We start from the raw sequence: 18,491 nt of genomic DNA, 5'->3' as shown, positions 1-18,491 counted from the left end.
ATATATTATGTGATCTTTCATAACTGACCTTTTACTTAGCATACTTCCAGGATTTTATCCATGTTACAGTGTTCCTTTTTATGGCCGAGTAATATTCCATTGTTTGGGTGTACAACATCATTTCATTTATCCATTAATTAGTTGACAGACATTTGGGTTGTTCATACCTTTAGCTGTTAGCATTAAAATCTATATTAATTTGGTTTGCAGAAACAGAATCTTGTTGGGGAGTTCCCTGCCAGTCAGTGGTTAAGATTCTACACTTCCACTGCAGGGGGAACGGGCTCTAGCCCTGGTTGGGAAACTAAGAGCCTGCAGCCACACAGGTGCCCGCCCCACACCCCCCCCCCAAAAAAAACACAGAATCTTGTTTTAATGTACCTTTTTAAGGTGAAATTGAACATTATAGGAAAATGTTAACTTTCCATATTTTTCCTCTTTTGGGGGATGGAAGGGTTTGTTGTCCATTTCCTTTGCCCATCTTTCTTATTAGGTGTGTTGTTATTTTTTCTTATAATTTTATATAAACTCATATGTATTAAGCATAATAACCATTTCATGTCATTTGTTGCAAATAATTTCCCATATTTGGCTTTTAATTTTAATCATTACAACTTTTTTAATCAAACAAGGTTTTTATTTTTTCAAATTTACTTTAAAGGCTTTTAAAGAAATGCATTCCTATACACTAATAATGAGAAAGTAGAAAAAGAAATTAAGGAAACAATTCCATTCACCATTGCAATGAAAAGAATAAAATACTTAGGAATATATCTACCTAAAGAAACTGAAGACCTATATATAGAAAACTATAAAACACTGATGAAAGAAATCAAAGAGGACACTAATAGATGGAGAAATATACCATGTTCATGGATTGGAAGAATCAATATAGTGAAAATGAGTATACTACCCAAAGCAATTTACAAATTCAGTGCAATCCCTATCAAGCTACCAGCGATATTTTTCACAGAACTAGAACAAATAATTTCAAGATTTGTATGGAAATACAAAAAACCTCGAATAGCCAAAGCAATCTTGAGAAAGAAGAATGGAACAGGAGGAATCAACTTGCCTGACTTCAGGCTCTACTACAAAGCCACAGTCATCAAGACAGTATGGTACTGGCACAGAAGACATATAGACGGCTAACAAACACATGAAAAGATGCTCAACATCACTCATTATTAGAGAAATGCAAATCAAAACCACAATGAGGTACCACTTCACACCAGTCAGAATGGCTGCGATCCAAAAATCTGCAAGCAATAAATGCTGGAGAGGGTGTGGAGAAAAGGGAGCCCTCCTACACTGTTGGTGGGAATGCGAACTAGTACAACCACTATGGAAAACAGTGTGGAGATTCCTTAAAAAATTGCAAATAGAACTGCCATATGACCCAGCAATCCCACTGCTGGGCATACACACTGAGGAAACCAGAATTGAAAGAGACACGTGTACGCCAGAGTTCATCGCAACACTGTTTATAATAGCCAGGACATGGAAACAACCTGGATGTCCATCAGCAGATGAATGGATAAGAAAGCTGTGGTACATATACACAATGGAGTATTACTCAGCCATTAAAAAGAGTGCATTTGAATCAGTTCTGATGAGATGGATGAAACTGGAGCCTAGTATACAGAGTGAAGTAAGCCAGAAAGAAAAACACCAATACAGTATACTAACACATATATATGGAATTTAGGAAGATGGCAATGACGACCCTGTATGCAAGACAGCAAAAAAGACACAGATGTGTATAACGGACTTTTGGACTCAGAGGGAGAGGGAGAGGGTGGGATGATTTGGGAGAATGGCATTCTAACATGTATACTATCATGTAAGAATCGAATTGCCAGTCTATGCCCGATGCAGGATACAGCATGCTTGGGGCTGGTGCACGGGGATGACCCAGAGAGATGTTATGGGGAGGGAGGTGGGAGGGGGGTTCATGTTTGGGAATGCATGTAAGAATTAAAGATTTTAAAATTTGAAAAATAAAAAACTTAAAAAAAATAAAAATAAAAATGTCTTTCATTTTTCAGTTTATTTGGAAATATTCTCAAAAGCATTTTTGTTGTTGGGATGTGAATAATGTTTAATAGTCCAGTGATCTAGAATATCACTGCCAGTATAATTTTTGTGATTATAAAAATGTTCTGTTTTTCTGTGTTGTCCAATATGGTAGCCACTAGGCACACGTGACTTCTGAATTCTTGATATGTGTGGTTAGTGCAACCGAAGAACTGAATTGTTAATTTAACCTTTAATGTAAATCAAAATTTAAATATTATTTAAAATTTGATTTACATTAAAAACATATTTAAATAGATCTAAAGTCTTAAGTTCTTTAATTTTACATCTTTGCATCCCATGTTTGCAGTCTCGAATGTAGTCTCATTTTGGTTGATGGTGCATTCTTCCTCTGAGGAAAGATACTCAAGGGAATGGTAAAAGTAGTGCCTAATTGAATACTGACTTAGATGTGGTTATAACTCCCTTTTTCTAGAGAGAGAGGAATTAGCACAAATAGCGTTGTGTGTGTTTTGGGGTGGGGTTTTTATCCACGAGAAAGTTGCAGAAGTTCCTTTCTTTCCCATGTGTACAGATTCATATCCAGTGTTGTTTGTGATCTTAGCAAAAGTTGCCTTGTTAAAGAAAGGGTATCTGTGTTGAGTTGCACTGTAACTTTAGACTTATTCCAGTTTTTCTTTTTCTGTTCCAGGCGCTGCATTCAGGTAGTACATAAACTACTTTGCTATCAGAAGAAGTGTAGAGTACGCCTGCATTATACATGGCGGGAGCTCTGGTCAGGTAACTTTCTCTTTTGAATTCATCATCTTTTCCTATATCTTTTATGAGCCCCTATTCCTGGGCATAGGTGAATTTAAAATAGACAATCAAACAAACTTTTTAGTTTGTTTAGGATACTTGTATTTTCAACTCTTCTTTTTGTCATTTCAGCCTTGTTATAATCCAAACATGGCCATGTCACATATATATATATTTTATACTTTCTCTCTTGTTCCTTCTCCCTGTATTTTTTTGTCAGCTGGCAGAAACAATTAAATATTTCTTGAGTTCCATTGATTCTTCCATTGAGGAGTCAGTACAAACTTGGATTCTCTCTTGGTTCCATTTGGTAACAGCATATGGACTATAGGGAGGCTTCTGTGTGTTTCCTGGGGATGAGTAATCTCAGGAGGAATGTCTTAGGGAGAGGGTGTGGGGAGGGGGTGGAGAGATGGGGGAAACCCTGTTCTTTGTGTTACATCTGGCATTATTACTGTTTACAGACAGTGTCAGTTTTACCACTCCCCCTGTGCCAGAGACAAAAACAGCAAATTACAGTGTTTACTTTTGTCTTTGTATCCATTTGGTAGCCCAGTAAAGTCACTGCCACCCCTGTGGGGGGAAAGAGTGGCTCTTCTCTAAGGGTACAATTAATACTGGCTTGCCACCCCTTGCTTTCGTGCATCTAAATTGGAGGTTTCAGAAAAGCAGAGGAGACATGTTTCCTGAGACATTTGCTTGTTGATAGGTCCTGTGGCTTTTGTGACCTGATAGTACAATAAAATCTTCTCCAGATGATTATAGTGGTAAATTGTTGCCCCACCCTTGGGAGAGCTTCTCTGTATTCTGAGCAGAGAAGTGTATGTGAGTGTCAGAGGCTTTGGGAGAAACGGGCCAGTAACCCCACCCCTGCCCATGGAATTCATCTCACTTGTTGTGACACATGGTATCCTCCCAACCCAATTTGGCTTTCTAAATTTAGTCCTTCATAATGGGAAGTAGAGATCTTTAATTAATGGATTAGCAAATTTGCAGTTACTGCCTATGGTGGTGAAGGGGGAGTAGGATAATAACGCTAAGTGGCAATAGTGGCATTTTGATATTTTAGGAGAAGAGTATGATTATGTGAGAGTTCAAAATTGAGAGAATGTCAGAAAAGCTAAAGAGAGATCAAAAGATTGAAATGACTAAAGTTGGAATTTCTTAGGTTGGAACAATTCTTTTTAATATAAAGGACTATTTGGTTGCCTGTGCATTAGTTGTATGATTAATTAGTTGTATGGTTAATTTAAAAATTTAGAATTAAAGAGAAAACACAAAAATGATGCAAATCTCTGGACATTAGTGTAACAAGTACAGATGGTTTGTGTCTATAACTGGTATGAAGTTACACATTGTAGTACTAAAGAGTTGATGGTAGTAGTTATTTCACCTGCTTTTGATTCTCTTCTGGTTTTGTTTTCTCTTTTATTCTATCACCTCTATTTTCTCTCCTAGCTCTCCTTCCTCTTGCCCTGGAAGCTCTCTGGCTTTTCTCCTATCCTTGTCATCAGTTGTCCTCTTCCTCATTTTCTCCTCTTGTGTTTTCTTTTCCATTGCCTTCTCCTGTTCACCCTCAGCTGTCTTCCTCAGTCCTAGGGTTCTGTAACCTCTTACTCCCTTGCATTCTGTCCTTTGTGCTGCTGTTGTCATACGTTTACCTTTTATGTATTTTATAAACCCCAAAATGCATTTCCATCATTTTGATTTAAAGAGGCAATTATCTTTTAAAGAGATTTTAAAAGTCTTTTATATTTATCTTTTCTGGATCTTAGCTTTCCCTATTCTGGTGAGAAACTGTGAAGCAAGAGACCAGTCTTTATCCTGTATTGACTTTATTTCTTTGTGTACTTTATGTCATGTTTAGCTCTGTGTATAATTATTTGCGATCTCAGGACTGATTGACATGCTAAGGCCCTTGATAGGTTGAGAGGAGGTGTATATGAGTGTCATTCTTGAGGCTTGGATGGCTGCTTGTTCCAGGCATAGGCATTTGTACTGGAGTTCTCTGCCAGGTGAGATTAGCTCCTTTTCTAGGTAGACTGGGTGAGCCCTTCTGGAACGTGACTCCCTGTGTTCATACATGGAGTATATATAGTGAGATGCAGAGCAGCAGGTATTAAGGAAAGCTGCAAAATACTTGACTACATCTGATGCATCAGAGCCTGTAATAATGTATAATATTGTAATCAGTGAATATAAATGTGTCTATGGTGGATCCACCCACTCCTTGGCTGGTAATACCCTTCATATGTCAGTTTGCCCATGTTTTCATTCTTTCTTTGCCTTCTAGACATATAGATTTGAGGGAGGTATGTGAAATTCATCATGGCAAATATGCTTATGTATACAGAAGCTTGCCCATATATGTGCTGCAAACTTCAGTTTAATTTTACTTAACACATAAAACTGGTAAGGCATGTGTTGTTAGGTCAGACACATGAGAGACCTCAGGTGCCCAGGAAGCATGGATGGCAAGTGCCTTTTATTATTTGGAATGAGAGTGTTTAGTCTCACTGCACTTTGAGTGGTTATTTTTATTCTTACACTGTTTGACTACCTCTTTCTTATTGGGGAAGTAGCCAGGGATCCCCCTCCAAATTCCTATATGGAGTTTTCAGGTTTGGTTTTATGATAAGGAGGAGCCAGCTATGTTAGTTCGGGCTTTAATCCTGCCTGATATGTTGGTTTTACTGATGTAATCCCTGACCTACTCACTGCTGCCGTGGTCTATTTATATGATGCCTGTCACCATGGTATCTGAATATATGTGGAAATATATTTAGGCTAACCTCAACTTGAACATAGAAAGGAAAAAGTCTTGTCTTTCTCATTACCCTATTTTCAGCAGTCACTGTTTTCCACCAAGTTATGGGAAGTTCAAAAGCTCTCCTCTGACCTCTAGGCTACGCAGACTTCCTATTTTGAGTAAAAGATTAGGTCTTAAAATGCTCCTCTGATAAAGATAGAAAACTGAGTTTTAGGGTGAGATCCTAGTGAAATAGTTCTTTGCTTTTGAGAATGTAATGAAAGATATCTTTGCATCCAGAAAAATGTCCATTTGCACGTAGATGTTGCATATAATTTCAGAGAGTTTATAGACCTTCTTCTGAAGCCCATCCATGATCCAGTGTTAAGCATCTTAGTCTTTCCATGACAGATTCATGTTGATATATGGCAGAAACCAGCACAACATTGTAAAAGAAATTATCCTCCAATTAAAAATAAATGCAAAAAAAATTAAAGAAAAATCAAATACAAGCCAAAAAAAGTCTCAAGTTGGAATCCAAAGGGGGTGAGGGGAAGAATCTCTTGTCTTAATTTTCGCGATTGGCCTTCCAATTCTGTCTTCAGAAACATCTTTATATTTGGTTAGATAGTTTTTCTTTATTTACTGATTGTATTGCATTCCTCCTGGGAACTTTGGTTTTATCTCTGAACTTGAGACTAAAGACCAATGTTGGTCACTATGATTGGTTTCCTGTTATTCTCACAGATCTTTGGGCTTCTGTTTTAGCATATCACATTGTTATGCTGTGTTTGCACATGACTGTACAATGATTTGCTTAAATTATCTGTTTTTCCTCTTAAAAAAAAATTCCTGGAGGGCAGGGCCTGAGTTTTAATCATTGATTTATTCCCAGAGCACTGCTGCTGCTGCTAAGTCACTTCAGTCATGTCCGACTCTGTGTGACCCCATAGATGGCAGCCCACCAGGCTCCCCCATCCCTGGGATTCTCCAGGCAGGAACACTGGAGTGGGGTGCCATTGCCTTCTTGTAACAGGGGCTCAGAAAACATTTGAGTGAATAAATAAATGGATGAATGGGTATGTCGAATTTCCATTGATGATGAGTCAGCATTCTCTTAAGGCAGCACAATGTTGTGTTTGGACTTCAAAAAAATAGTATTAGAATATTTGTTTTCATGTGTCCTTTGAGCTGACTTCATCACCTTTTTATTTGAATTGTTGGTATGAAAGGGAGTGGTGGATAATTTCTCTTTCCTTTGTCACTTTCTTCCTTACCTCCAGACACATGGATTGCTTTTAACCAAGTGAAAATGGAAACTTAGTTTCTAAGCCATTAAGCAAGGAATGGGCAGAATGTTTACAGAGAAGCATATAGTTGTTGGAGAGGGAAATACTTGAACAGAGAACTTCATGGAGTCAGCTTATTTTACTTCCATTGCAGGCAGAAGGGGCATTGGGGAGCCAGCCTGATTTTAAATAGTGTAGCTTTCCACAGTCTGAAAACAGGTTGATTTAAAGACAGGTTTATGTTGGCATTTTATATTTGGCATATATCTGTGGATCACGGTCCTTCTTACCCTTTCACTCTGCCACTTATCTGGGTGATAAGTCATTATTTTTATCACCATTTGTTGGGGAGTGTATAGAAGGATAAGTGACTTGCTAAGGATCATGGAAACCAGAGACTAAATAGTCATGATCAGAACTTAGAGTTCTTGACTCCTATGCTCAGAAGCAGATCACTAGGCAACATTTGCCTCTCTGCAGGAAGAGAGGCCCCCAAAGCCCCCAAAACAATCTGTTCAGCTTCACTGTGCTAAATAGCATCCAAAGCATTCACAGCTTTGTGAAAAAGAGAGAAATTGTACTTGGCCTGACCTTTCAGATACCTACTGGGAAAAATAGAAAACTCAGAGAGTGTCACAGCTTTCTGGATCCAGCTGGCACACTCATCACTGACAGAAGTTTGTGGCTTCATGGTTAGGTACACCTTGAGACTGGGAATTGAGAGCTTTCATTGCATGCTTATTATACTGTAGGTGTTATATAGGCTTGGAAGTTTTCAGGAGAAAGACTGACCTGAGCTGTAGATACAGCTGGCAGTTCTTGTATGGGTATAGCTTTGACAGTTTGCTAGCCCCTCCTGATTTGGGGAAACTATCCTTTGAGTTTTTAATTGTCTGCTTCGTTTAGTTTGGTTACTTTTTTAAACTTTGTATTTTGGTATAGTTATAGACTCACAGGAAGTTGCAAAAATAGTACAGAGAGTTTTTGTACCCTTCACCCAGATTCCTCCAGTGGTGACATCTTACATAACTACGATATTGCTGCTTTAAGTTTGGAAGAGAGTATGCAGGTGGGGAAGAACATAGCAGTAAACAGCTAGAGTATATGGCAAGAGGAATTTTGGCAGCTGCTATTGCTATTTTGTTCTCAAAATTGCTTTTTAAATTGTTCTTCTTTTTTTCCCCAAATTTTCTCTGATTTAGGGGAATCTGTTACAAGATGTATTCTAGGCTTGATGTGCCTAATTAAGACTGCTCTAACTTCCATGTGAAAAAATATGGAAGCTTCTTTCTTCTGTGGATAATCAGTTCTTCTTAAAGTTAGAATGTTCTAATGTGGGAGCATTTGAAGGTGTTTCTCTCTTTTCATAATTTTGTTATGGAAGATCCTGTATAGTAGTGTACGAAGCCCCAGGGCAGACAAAGAATGCCAGGAAACCTTTTTTCCCTTCAAATCACCACATTTGGCTAAATCTAAAATTTATACTATTTTGAATCTTTCTCTTAGAATCTTGGCAGAAGCAAAAGATAAGAATTTCTAACAAGTTTAGCCTGTTAGAAGGAGAAAAAGATTCCCACCTAAAAGAGTGAGAAATCTCTGTTCTTTTCTCTGCACAAAAAGGCACTTCCCATCCAGAGAAATGTCAACTCTCGTAGGCCCATTAGCATCTTGTCAACTAAAAAAGGCAGAGGAAAGAGTAGTTGTGCTTTTGGTGTGCTGCCTGTACTGGTTGTGTAGGAAAGTGTCATTTGATTTCATAAGGTATCATCATTCCCTAGATCTTGAGTGAGCAGGACAAGTCTCTTAGTGTTTTTTCCCTCATTTGAGCAGAAAGTAAAGTTCTTGGTTATACATCAGATGGCTCCACTGAGACATGGTCTCATTAACTGAGATTTCTTCAAGGGTGATTTTGACTCTTTTTCATTTGGGCAGTGCTGGAAAAAATCAGTAGGTGTCTAGGGCCCTAGAAGAGGATGGTGGCCTCTAAGCATGCTTAGTTAGAAGCAGCTGCACAGAATGTGTATGGGATCTTGCATTGCTCCATATGGGAGCAATGGGAACTTTCACATAATAACTTGCTTTCACGGTAAGGAGGGTGGGTGGTAACTGTGAGGACTGCAGTGTCCCCAAGTAAATGGGGAATTGGAGATAGTTGAGAATTTTATTTTCTTTTTTGGCAGATACACTTCAGTTGCAAGGAAAATGGTAAGACAGAATCTAATTTCCATTTAAAGAAAGGATTTGTTCTTTTCTCCAGTTCATCTAGGACACAGAGCCTTTAGACAGCACAGGTTGTTGACATACTGACTTTTTATTGTGCTAAAATACAGATAACATAAAATCTACTATCTTAACCATTTTTAAGTGTGTGTTCAGTGGTACTAAATACATTCACACTGTAATGTAGGCATCACCACTGTCGTTCCCCATAACTCTTCATCTTCTAAAACTGAACCTCTTCCCTTTTCTCCTCAGTTCAGTTCAGTTCAGTTCAGTTGCGTAGGCGTGTCCATCTCTTTGCTACCCCATGAATTGCAGCACGCCAGGCCTCCCTGTCCATCACCAACTCCCGGAGTTCACTCAGACTCATGTCCATCAAGTCAGTGATGCCATCCAGCCATCTCATCCTCTGTCATCCCCTTCTCCTCCTGCCCCCAATCCCTCCCAGCATCACAGTCTTTTCCAATGAGTCAACTCTTTGCATGAGGTGGCCAGAGTACTGGAGTTTCAGCTTTAGCATCATTCCTTCCAAAGAAATCCCAGGGTTGATCTCCTTCAGAATGGACTGGTTGGATCTCCTTGCAGTCCAAGGGACTCTCAAGAGCCTTCTCCAACACCACAGTTCAAATGCATCAATTCTTCGGCGCTCAGCCTTCTTCACAGTCCAACTCTCACATCCATACATGACCACTGGAAAAATCATAGCCTTGACTAGACAGACCTTAGTCGGCAAAGTAATGTCTCTGCTTTTAAATATGCTATCTAGGTTGGTTATAACTTTTCTTCCAAGGAGTAAGCGTCTTTTAATTTCATGGCTGCAGTCACCATCTTCAGTGATTTTGGAGCCCAAAAAAATAATGTCTGACACTGTTTCCACTGTTTCCCCATCTATTTCCCATGAAGTGATGGGACCAGATGCCATGATCTTCGTTTTCTGAATGTTGAGCATTAAGCCAACTTTTTCACTCTCCTCTTTCACTTTCATCAAGAAGCTTTTTAGTTCTTCACTTTCTGCCATAAGGGCAGTGTCATCTGCATATCTGAGGTTATTGATATTTCTCCCAGCAATCTTGATTCCAGCTTGTGTTTCTTCCAGTCCAGCATTTCTCATGATGTACTCTGCATAGAAGTTAAATAAGCAGGGTGACAATATACAGCCTTGACGTACTCCTTTTCCTATTTGGAACCAGTGTGTTGTTCCATGTCCAGTTCTAACTGTTGCTTCCTGACCTGCATACAGATTTCTCAAGAGGCAGGTCAGGTGGTCTGGTATTCCCATCTCTCTCAGAATTTTCCACAGTTGATTGTGATCCACACAGTCAAAGGCTTTGGCATAGTCAATAAAGCAGAAATAGATGTTTTCCTGGAACTCTCTTGCTTTTTCCATGATCCAGCAGATGTTGGCAATTTGATCTCTGGTTCCTCTGCCTTTTCTAAAACCAGCTTGAACATCAGGAAGTTCACGGTTCACGTATTCCTGAAGCCTGGCTTGGAGAATGTTGAGCATTACTTTACTAGTGTGTAAGATGAGTGAAATTGTGTGGTAGTTTGAGCATTCTTTGGCATTGCCTTTCTTTGGGATTGGAATGAAAACTGACCTTTTCCAGTCCTGTGGCCACTGCTGAGTTTTCCAAATTTGCTGGCATATTGAGTGCAGCACTTTGATAGCATCATCTTTCAGGATTTGAAATAGCTCAACTGAAATTCCATCACCTCCACTAGCTTTGTTCATAGTGATGCTTTCTAAGGCCCACTTGACTTCACATTCCAGAATGTCTGGCTCTAGATGAGTGATCACACCATCATGATTATTCAGGTCATGAAGATCTTTTTTGTACAGTTCTTCTGTGTATTCTTGCCACCTGTTCTTAATATCTTCTGCTTCTGTTAGGTCCAAACCATTTCGATCCTTTATCGAGCCCATCTTTGCATGAAATATTCTCTTTGTATCTCTAATTTTCTTGAAGAGATCTCTGGTCTTTCCCATTCTGTTGTTTTCCTCTATTTCTTTGCATTGATCGCTAAAGAAGGCTTTCTTATCTCTTCTTGCTATTCTTTGGAACTCTGCATTCAGATGCTTATATCTTTCCTTTTCTCCTTTGTTTTTCACTTCTCTTCTTTTCACAGCTATTTGTAAGGCCTCCTCAGACAGCCATTTTGGTTTATTGCTTTTCTTTTCCATGGGGTAGTCTTGATCCCTGTCTCCTGTACAGTGTCACGAACCTCATTCCATAGTTCATCAGGCACTCTATCTATCAGATCTAGACCCTTAAATCTATTTCTCACTTCCATTGTATAATCATAAGGGATTTGACTTAGGTCATACCTGAATGGTCTAGCGGTTTTCCCTACTTTCTTCAATTTAAGTATGAATTTAGTAATAAGGAGTTCATGATCTGAGCCACAGTCAGCTCCCGGTCTTGTGTTTGCTGACTGTATAGAGCTTCTCCATCTTTGGCTGCAAAGAATATAATCAATCTGATATTGGTGTTGACCATCTGGTGATGTCCATGTGTGGAGTCTTCTCTTGTGTTGTTGAAAGAGGGTGTTTGCTATGACCAGTGCGTTCTCTTGGCAAAACTCTATTAGTCTTTGCCCTGCTTCGTTCTGCATTCCAAGGCCAAATTTACCTGTTACTCCAGGTATTTCTTGACTTCCTACTTTTGCATTCCAGTCCCCTATAATGAAAAGGACATCTCTTTTGGGTGTTCTAAAAGATCTTGTAACCGCTCAACTTCAGCTTCTTCAGCATTACTGGTTGCGGCATAGACTTGGATTAATGTGATATTGAATGGTTTGCCTTGGAAACGAACAGAGGGAAACGAACATTCTGTTGTTTTTGAGATTGCATCCAAGAACTGCATTTCGGACTCTTTTGTTGACCATGATGGCTACTCCTTTTCTTCTGAGGGATTCCTGCCCGCAGTAGTAGATATAATGGTCATCTGAGTTAAATTCACCCATTCCAGTCCATTTTAGTTCACTGATTCCTAGAATGTGACGTTCAGTCTTGCCATATTTTGTTTGACCACTTCCAATTTGTCTTGATTCATGGACCTGACATTCCAGGTTCCTATGCAATATTGCTCTTTACAGCATTGGACCTTGCTTCTATCACCAGTCACATCCACAGCTGGGTATTGTTTTTGCTTTGGCTCCATCCCTTCATTCTTTCTGGAGTTATTTCTCCACTCATCTCCAGTAGCATATTGGGCACCTACTGACCTGGGAGTTCCTCTTTCAGTATCCTATCCTTTTGCCTTTTCATATTGTTCATGGGGTTCTCAAGGCAAGAATACTGAAGTGGTTTACCATTCCCTTCTCCAGTGGACCACATTCTGTCAGACCTCTCCACCATGATCCGCCCTTCCTGAGTTGCCCTGCAGGCATGGCTTAGTTTCATTGAGTTAGACAAGGCTGAGGTCCTAGTGTGATTAGATTGACTAGTTTTCTGTGAGTATGGTTTCAGTGTATCTGCCCTCTGATGCCCTCTTGCAACACCTACTATCTTACTTGGGTTTCTCTTACCTTGGGCATGGGGTATCTCTTCACGGATGCTCCAGCAAAGCACAGCCACTGCTCCTTGCCTTGAATGAGGGGTATCTCCTCACTGCTGCCCTTCCTGACCTTCAACGTGGGATAGCTCCTCTAGGCCCTCCTGTGCCCGCGCAGCCACCACTCCTTGGACGTGGGGTGGCTCCTTCCTGCCGTGGCCCTGGCCTCGGGCACGGGGTGGCTCCTTTGTGCGAAGCCCCTGGCCTCGGGCACGGGGTGGCTCCTTCTGCCGCTGCCCCTGACCTCGGAGGCAGGGTAGCTACTCCCGGCCTCCGCCCCTGACCTCGGATGTGGAGTAGCTCCTCTTGGCCGCCGCCATTCGGCATGGGGTCCTCCCAGCTTCTACCCCTGACCTCGGACGTGGGGTAGCTCCTCTTGGCCGTGCTTAGTGTGCCGGTCGCAGCCACCTGCGCTTAGTGCCTTTTCCCTGGCAACCACCAGTCTATCTTCTTTCTTTATGATTTTGGCTACTCTAAGTACTCCATGCAAGTGGAATGATTCAGTATTTGTCTTTTTGTGACCTGACTTATTTTACTTACAGTATCCTGAAGGTTCAATAAATCAGATTCCCCCCTTCTTGCAGAGTTATATATTTTTTGTTATTATTTTTGTTTATTTTTATTAATATATTTATTCTGGCTGCGTTGCATGGCTGTGGGGTCTTAGTTCCCTAACTAAGGTATGAGCCAGGACCCTCAACAGTGAAAGCCCAGAGTGCTAACTATTGGACCACCAGGGAATTCGCTGTTATTTTTGTTTTTGACTGTAGGCTGTGTCTATGCTGAGGATCAGCCTGAGGTGTGAACTTAGTCTTTTCTTAGATCTTTTCTGAGCTTTTTTCTTGGGCATGTCCAGTCACTCTCTAATTTTCCTTGAATATGAAGTTGTTTCTGAATGTCCTAGTTTTTTTTTTTTTGGTTGTTTCTGAATGCTCTTCTTGATTAATGTTTTTATTGTCCTAGTATTTACCTTTTCTCTTTAGATTGAAGCATAGTTGATTTACAGTGTTATGTTAGATTCCACTGTACAGCAAAGTGACTCAATTATACATATGTATTTATTTTTTCCATTATGGTTTATCTCAGTATATTGAATATAGTTTCCTGTGCTATACATTAGGATCTTCTTATTTATCCATTCTGTATGTAATAGTTGGCACATGCTAACCCCAAACTCCCAATCTATCCCTCCCTCTCTCACCTTCCCTTAGCAACCACAAGTCTGTTCTCTTGGTTTGTGAGTCTGTTTCTTAAATCATGTTCATTTGTGTTGAATGTCCTAGTTTTTACTGTCTGGCTCCTGAAAGAGGAAAAGCAAAAAATGAAGGTTGGGGAAAAAGGGACACTGGCCCTTTAAGCCTAGGTGTCACTTATCTCTCGGGGGGGGACAGGCTTGTAACAGTGAAGGGAAGTGCAACAAAAATGGCTGCCCACCTCTTTGTCTGCATCTCTGTGATCAGAAGCAGCAATCAGTGATCGTAGCACAGATCCCCAGTATTTGGAAGTTACAGCCCTTATTGCCATATCTGGGAGCTGGTCCACCCCAGCTCCTACAAGCTGTGTGCAAGCTGCTCTAGAAACAGGTGCACAGTTGCTTACCACAGGCCTGGGATTGGGGATAGGTAGCTGCTAGTAAATTGACCAAAGTGAACCAAATTTACCATCCAAATTTTCCTGTAGAAGTTTCAAACCTTCATCAGAGTCCAGAGTTCTAAACAGTTATGTCAGACAGATTCTGCCAGGGCAATTATTGTCCTGGCAGAGGATTCTGGGAGAGAGATTCCTGATGTTTCATGCTCTGCCACCTTCCCAGAATCCTCCCACTGGGTATACCGACTTTTGTGCTCTGTTCACCTGGAGAGGCTCGTAGCATATAACCAAAGCCATTTCATTTTCTTGGTGGATTCATTGGTCTCTGTTTCAGTAAGGCACTTGGGTTTAACAGTCAGCCAGATGCCTGTATTCTGAGAACCCATCTAGTGTATTTTTGAATTTTTCTGCTGGTCAGTGTTGGTTTCTAAGTCCTTCCTGTGCCACTTTGCTGACTGACAGTGAGCCTGCTGATTGCTGGCAATGTCCCTGAGTAATTGGTGATTTTGTCCAGAGATGGTCAAATTGCTGGAGTTTATAGTGCCTCTGGGGTTTCAGAGGCATTGACTTGTTCAGTTCAGTTCAGTTGCTCAGTCTTGTCCAACTCTTTGCGACCCCATGGACTTTAGCATGCCAGGCTTCCTTGTCCATCACCAACTCCCAGAGCCAACTCAGACTCAATGTCCATTGCATTGGTGATGCCATCCAACCATCTCATCCTCGGTTGTCCCGTTCTCCTCACGCCTTCAATCTTTCCCAGCATCAGGATCTGTTCCAGTCAGTCAGTTCTTCACATCAGGTGGGCAAAGTATTGGAGTTTCAGCTTTAGCATCAGTCCTTCCAATGAATATTCAGAACTGATTTCCTTTAGGATGGACTGGTTGGATCTCCTTGCAGTGCAAGGGACTCTCAAGAGTCTTCCCCAACACCACAGATCAAAAGCATCAATTCTTTGGCACTCACCTTTCTTTATAGTCCAACTCTCACATCCATACATGACTACTGGAAAAAAGATACCTTTGACTAGACAGACCTTTGTTGGTAAAGTAATTTCTCTGCTTTTTAATATGCTGTCTAGGTTGGTCATAACTTTCCTTTCAAGGAGCAAGCATCTTTTAATTTCATGGCTGCAGTCACCATCTGCAGTGATTTTGGAGCCCCCCAAAATAAAGTCTGTTACTGTTTCCATTGTTTTCCCATCTATTTGCCATGAAGGGATGGGATTGGATTCCATAATCTTAGTTTTCTGAATGTTGAGATTTAAGTCAACTTTTTGACTGTCCTCTTTGACTTTCATCAAGAGGCTCTTTAGTTCTTCTTCATACTAGTGCTATTTGTAGCCTGTCCTTTGAGTTCTTCTACCTCTCTCCTAAGCTAGTAAGGTTCTAAGTATTTCTCTTCTATCAGTCACTGTGAAGTTACCCATTTTCCCTAATGATCAGGTTTTGACTTGGAATCTGTGGCCTCTCATCCTAACTCCATGCCAGGCCACAAAATAGGGCCTGGCTTAGTCTTGTCTTTGCTTTCTGTCTCTTTGTCTTCATAGCAGGTAAAAGCTGTTCAAAGAGACTGCTCTCTCTGACCTGATTCTTCAGAGACATTTATTTGTGCTCTGCTCTCTGCCTCCTTCCTGTCTTTAGTCTTATTTAAATGTCATTCACTTGGTTTTGTAATTAAACCTCCCCTCTGCTTCTCTGAGGCAGGCGCTGAGCTACCACTTAATTGTGTCTTCCTGTGGTTGGCTTGCTCCTCTCTGCACCTGGTTTACCTCAGTGTGGGGAGAGGTTTTAGTTCTGGAGAAGTTCCCATATATATCCATTATTCACTCTATGCTCCTACACGACAACATGGTTTGCTGCTTGCTACCTTCTTTTCCTTCACTTAAATTCAAAGCAGAATAGAAAAAGTCTGGGAAAGTCCTCATTGTGTCAGGTATATTAATGCTAGGAACAGCTCTGTGAACAAGGTTCCTTGTGCAGTGAGGTGGCCTTGTGTCAGACAGGAGGATTCTCAGGTGGGTGGTATTGAACTCTTCACATTTAAAAAACAGATTGGCTGCTTTGCCTCTGTGAATTCACTTGGGACGCAGGGAACTGTCAGGGTACCCATTCCTGGCTCAACTTTCCAGAACCTGTGCACTATCCTTTGTTCTACTTGTGTCTGCATACAGAAAAGTCAGAACTTCTGCATCCTGCTGCCATATTTGATGCACAAGACTCTCCAAGGAAAGAAACTTGGAGGACTAAGTAGGAGACTGACACTTGCCTCTAGTACAGAGTCAAAGAGGCAACATCCAGGCCAGAATAATGGAGTGTGTAGCCTTTCCCTTCTCCAGAGGAATTTTCCCAAATCAGGGATCGAACCCAGGTCTCCCACATTGCAGGCGGATTCTTTACCAGCTAAGCTACAAGGGAAGCCCAGGGATACTGGAGTGGGTAGCCTATTCCTTCTCTAGCAGATCTTCCTGGCCCAGGAGTCAAACTGGGTTCTCCTGCATTGGAGGCAGATTCTTTACCAACTGAGTCATCAGGGAAGTAAAGAGGCAGCAGTTGCAGCTAGTTTGTAGTTCCTGAAAGCGAATCCAGAAACTTAAGTTTTCAAAGTGCCTGGTGGAAAAGACTTTCCAGTGAAGAAACAAGTGTGTATGGAGCACCCACTTCCCTACAACTTAAACTTGTTGAATGTGTAATGGAATACCTCAGATGTTTCACTGACATAACTTCTCTATTTTTCACTCAGTACAGGTTAAGAGTATTTGAAGCCAGGGATCTGGATCCTCCTTTAGTAGGAATAAAAAAGATTTAGGAGTCAAACCCAGCAATTAAAAATAAAACATAAAAAAGTAAAAATAAAGAGGGGAGATGAAAGCTGATATAGAGGGCCTTCCGAGGTGGTTTTTGCTGAGAAAAGCTACTGGGAGTGTTTTAGTGTTGAGAATGAGTAGAAGAAAGGTAATAATAAGGTGTTAAGCAGCTGTGCTATAATAAGTAGCTGAGGAGCAAGAAAAGGAGAGTGCCAAGTAAATGGAAATAACCTTGGAGCAGCCAATAGATGGAGAAAGTTATAAACCAGAGTCTTCTAGGAAAGTGTTGATAGTAGTATAGTTAGCAGATCTTAAGCACACCATTTATACATAAGCTTCCTTCTGTTTTAATATTTGATTGCATCTAGCTCAGATGGTAAAGAGTCTGCCTGCAGTGTGGGAAACCCGGGTTTGTTTCCCGGGTCGGGAAGATCCCCTGGAGAAGGAAATGGCAAACCACTCCAGTATTCTTGCCTGGAAAATCCCATGGATGGAGGAGCCTGGTAGTCTATAGCCCATGGGGTACCAAAGGGTCGGACATGACTGAGCGACTTCACTTTCACTTTTAGCACCTTTATTTGTCTGTTGTTGTTCAGTTGCTAAGCAGTGACTCCATGGACTCTTGCAACCCTGTGGACTGCAGGCTTTTATCTTAATGGAATGGAAGAAGGAACATTAAACAGGAGACCAGGTTCTAGTCCCTGCTTGGTCACTAACTAGTTGGGGTGGTGGTTGGGGGTTGTTTTTGAATCCAAAAATGAGGGAGGAGGATTAAATAACCTCTGAGGTTCTTTCTAGCTCCAAAAATTTAAAATCAACTATGTTGAAGCCTCACAGACTTTGGACTCCCATGACGTCGTGTCAGAGGATAGAAGACCATGTATGTGTGTATAGGACACTGAACAGTTGATAGAATGCTAAGTCAGAGAGATGTCGAAGGAAAAACATGTTATATTATGGGATATTGGGGCATTCTTTCTTGAAGAAGAATCATGGTTCCTGATGTCAGAGGCTCGTGGGAGCCAATTTTAAGGTTACTTTGTTCATTATAGCTGCCTTTTAAATTCCCTCTAGAGAATGATGACTTCCAGGTAAGAAAACCCTGGCTTTTTCAGAAGGTAGGGGGTCTGACCTGCATTGTCAGGGATAGAATGCAGGTTTCCCCGACACAGACTCTCAGAGTATTGCAGTGCTGGACTCTCCTTGTCAACACTATTTGACTCTGCTGACATCGGTGACAATTGAAACACAGGCCACCTCTTGGCCTGTGCTAGAATTGCTCTCTTCCTCCCCTCATATTTATCACTTTGTCATCCCTGACTCTGAATCCCAGAGATCAAGGCTAGCTGTAGTCCAGCAGAGGAGCAATAAATCATTGTGCTCACTTCCTTTTCTCCAGGTTTTCTACCCCTTAATTACCACATAACCACTGCTGAGGCTGCACCTTTGTG

The 18,491-nt window shown here is 41.0% G+C and overlaps 1 protein-coding gene across 6 annotated transcripts in view; it reads left to right on the top strand.

The window, feature by feature from the left end:
* Positions 1–18,491, top strand: part of ARMH3 (armadillo like helical domain containing 3) — a 167,047-nt gene that overhangs the window by 51,493 nt on the left and 97,063 nt on the right. For all 6 annotated transcript variants that reach the window (XM_069567714.1, XM_069567716.1, XM_069567715.1 and 3 more), the window contains one exon: positions 2,729–2,817. In XM_069567714.1, the coding sequence (XP_069423815.1) occupies positions 2,729–2,817 (89 nt within the window). The remainder of the gene's footprint in view (positions 1–2,728; positions 2,818–18,491) is intronic.

The sequence above is a fragment of the Ovis canadensis genome, chromosome 22, assembly GCF_042477335.2.
Source record: "Ovis canadensis isolate MfBH-ARS-UI-01 breed Bighorn chromosome 22, ARS-UI_OviCan_v2, whole genome shotgun sequence".
Taxonomy (NCBI): domain Eukaryota; kingdom Metazoa; phylum Chordata; class Mammalia; order Artiodactyla; family Bovidae; genus Ovis; species Ovis canadensis.
Note: the sequence above shows the minus strand (reverse complement) of the source record. Positions and strands in the feature narration are given on the sequence as shown.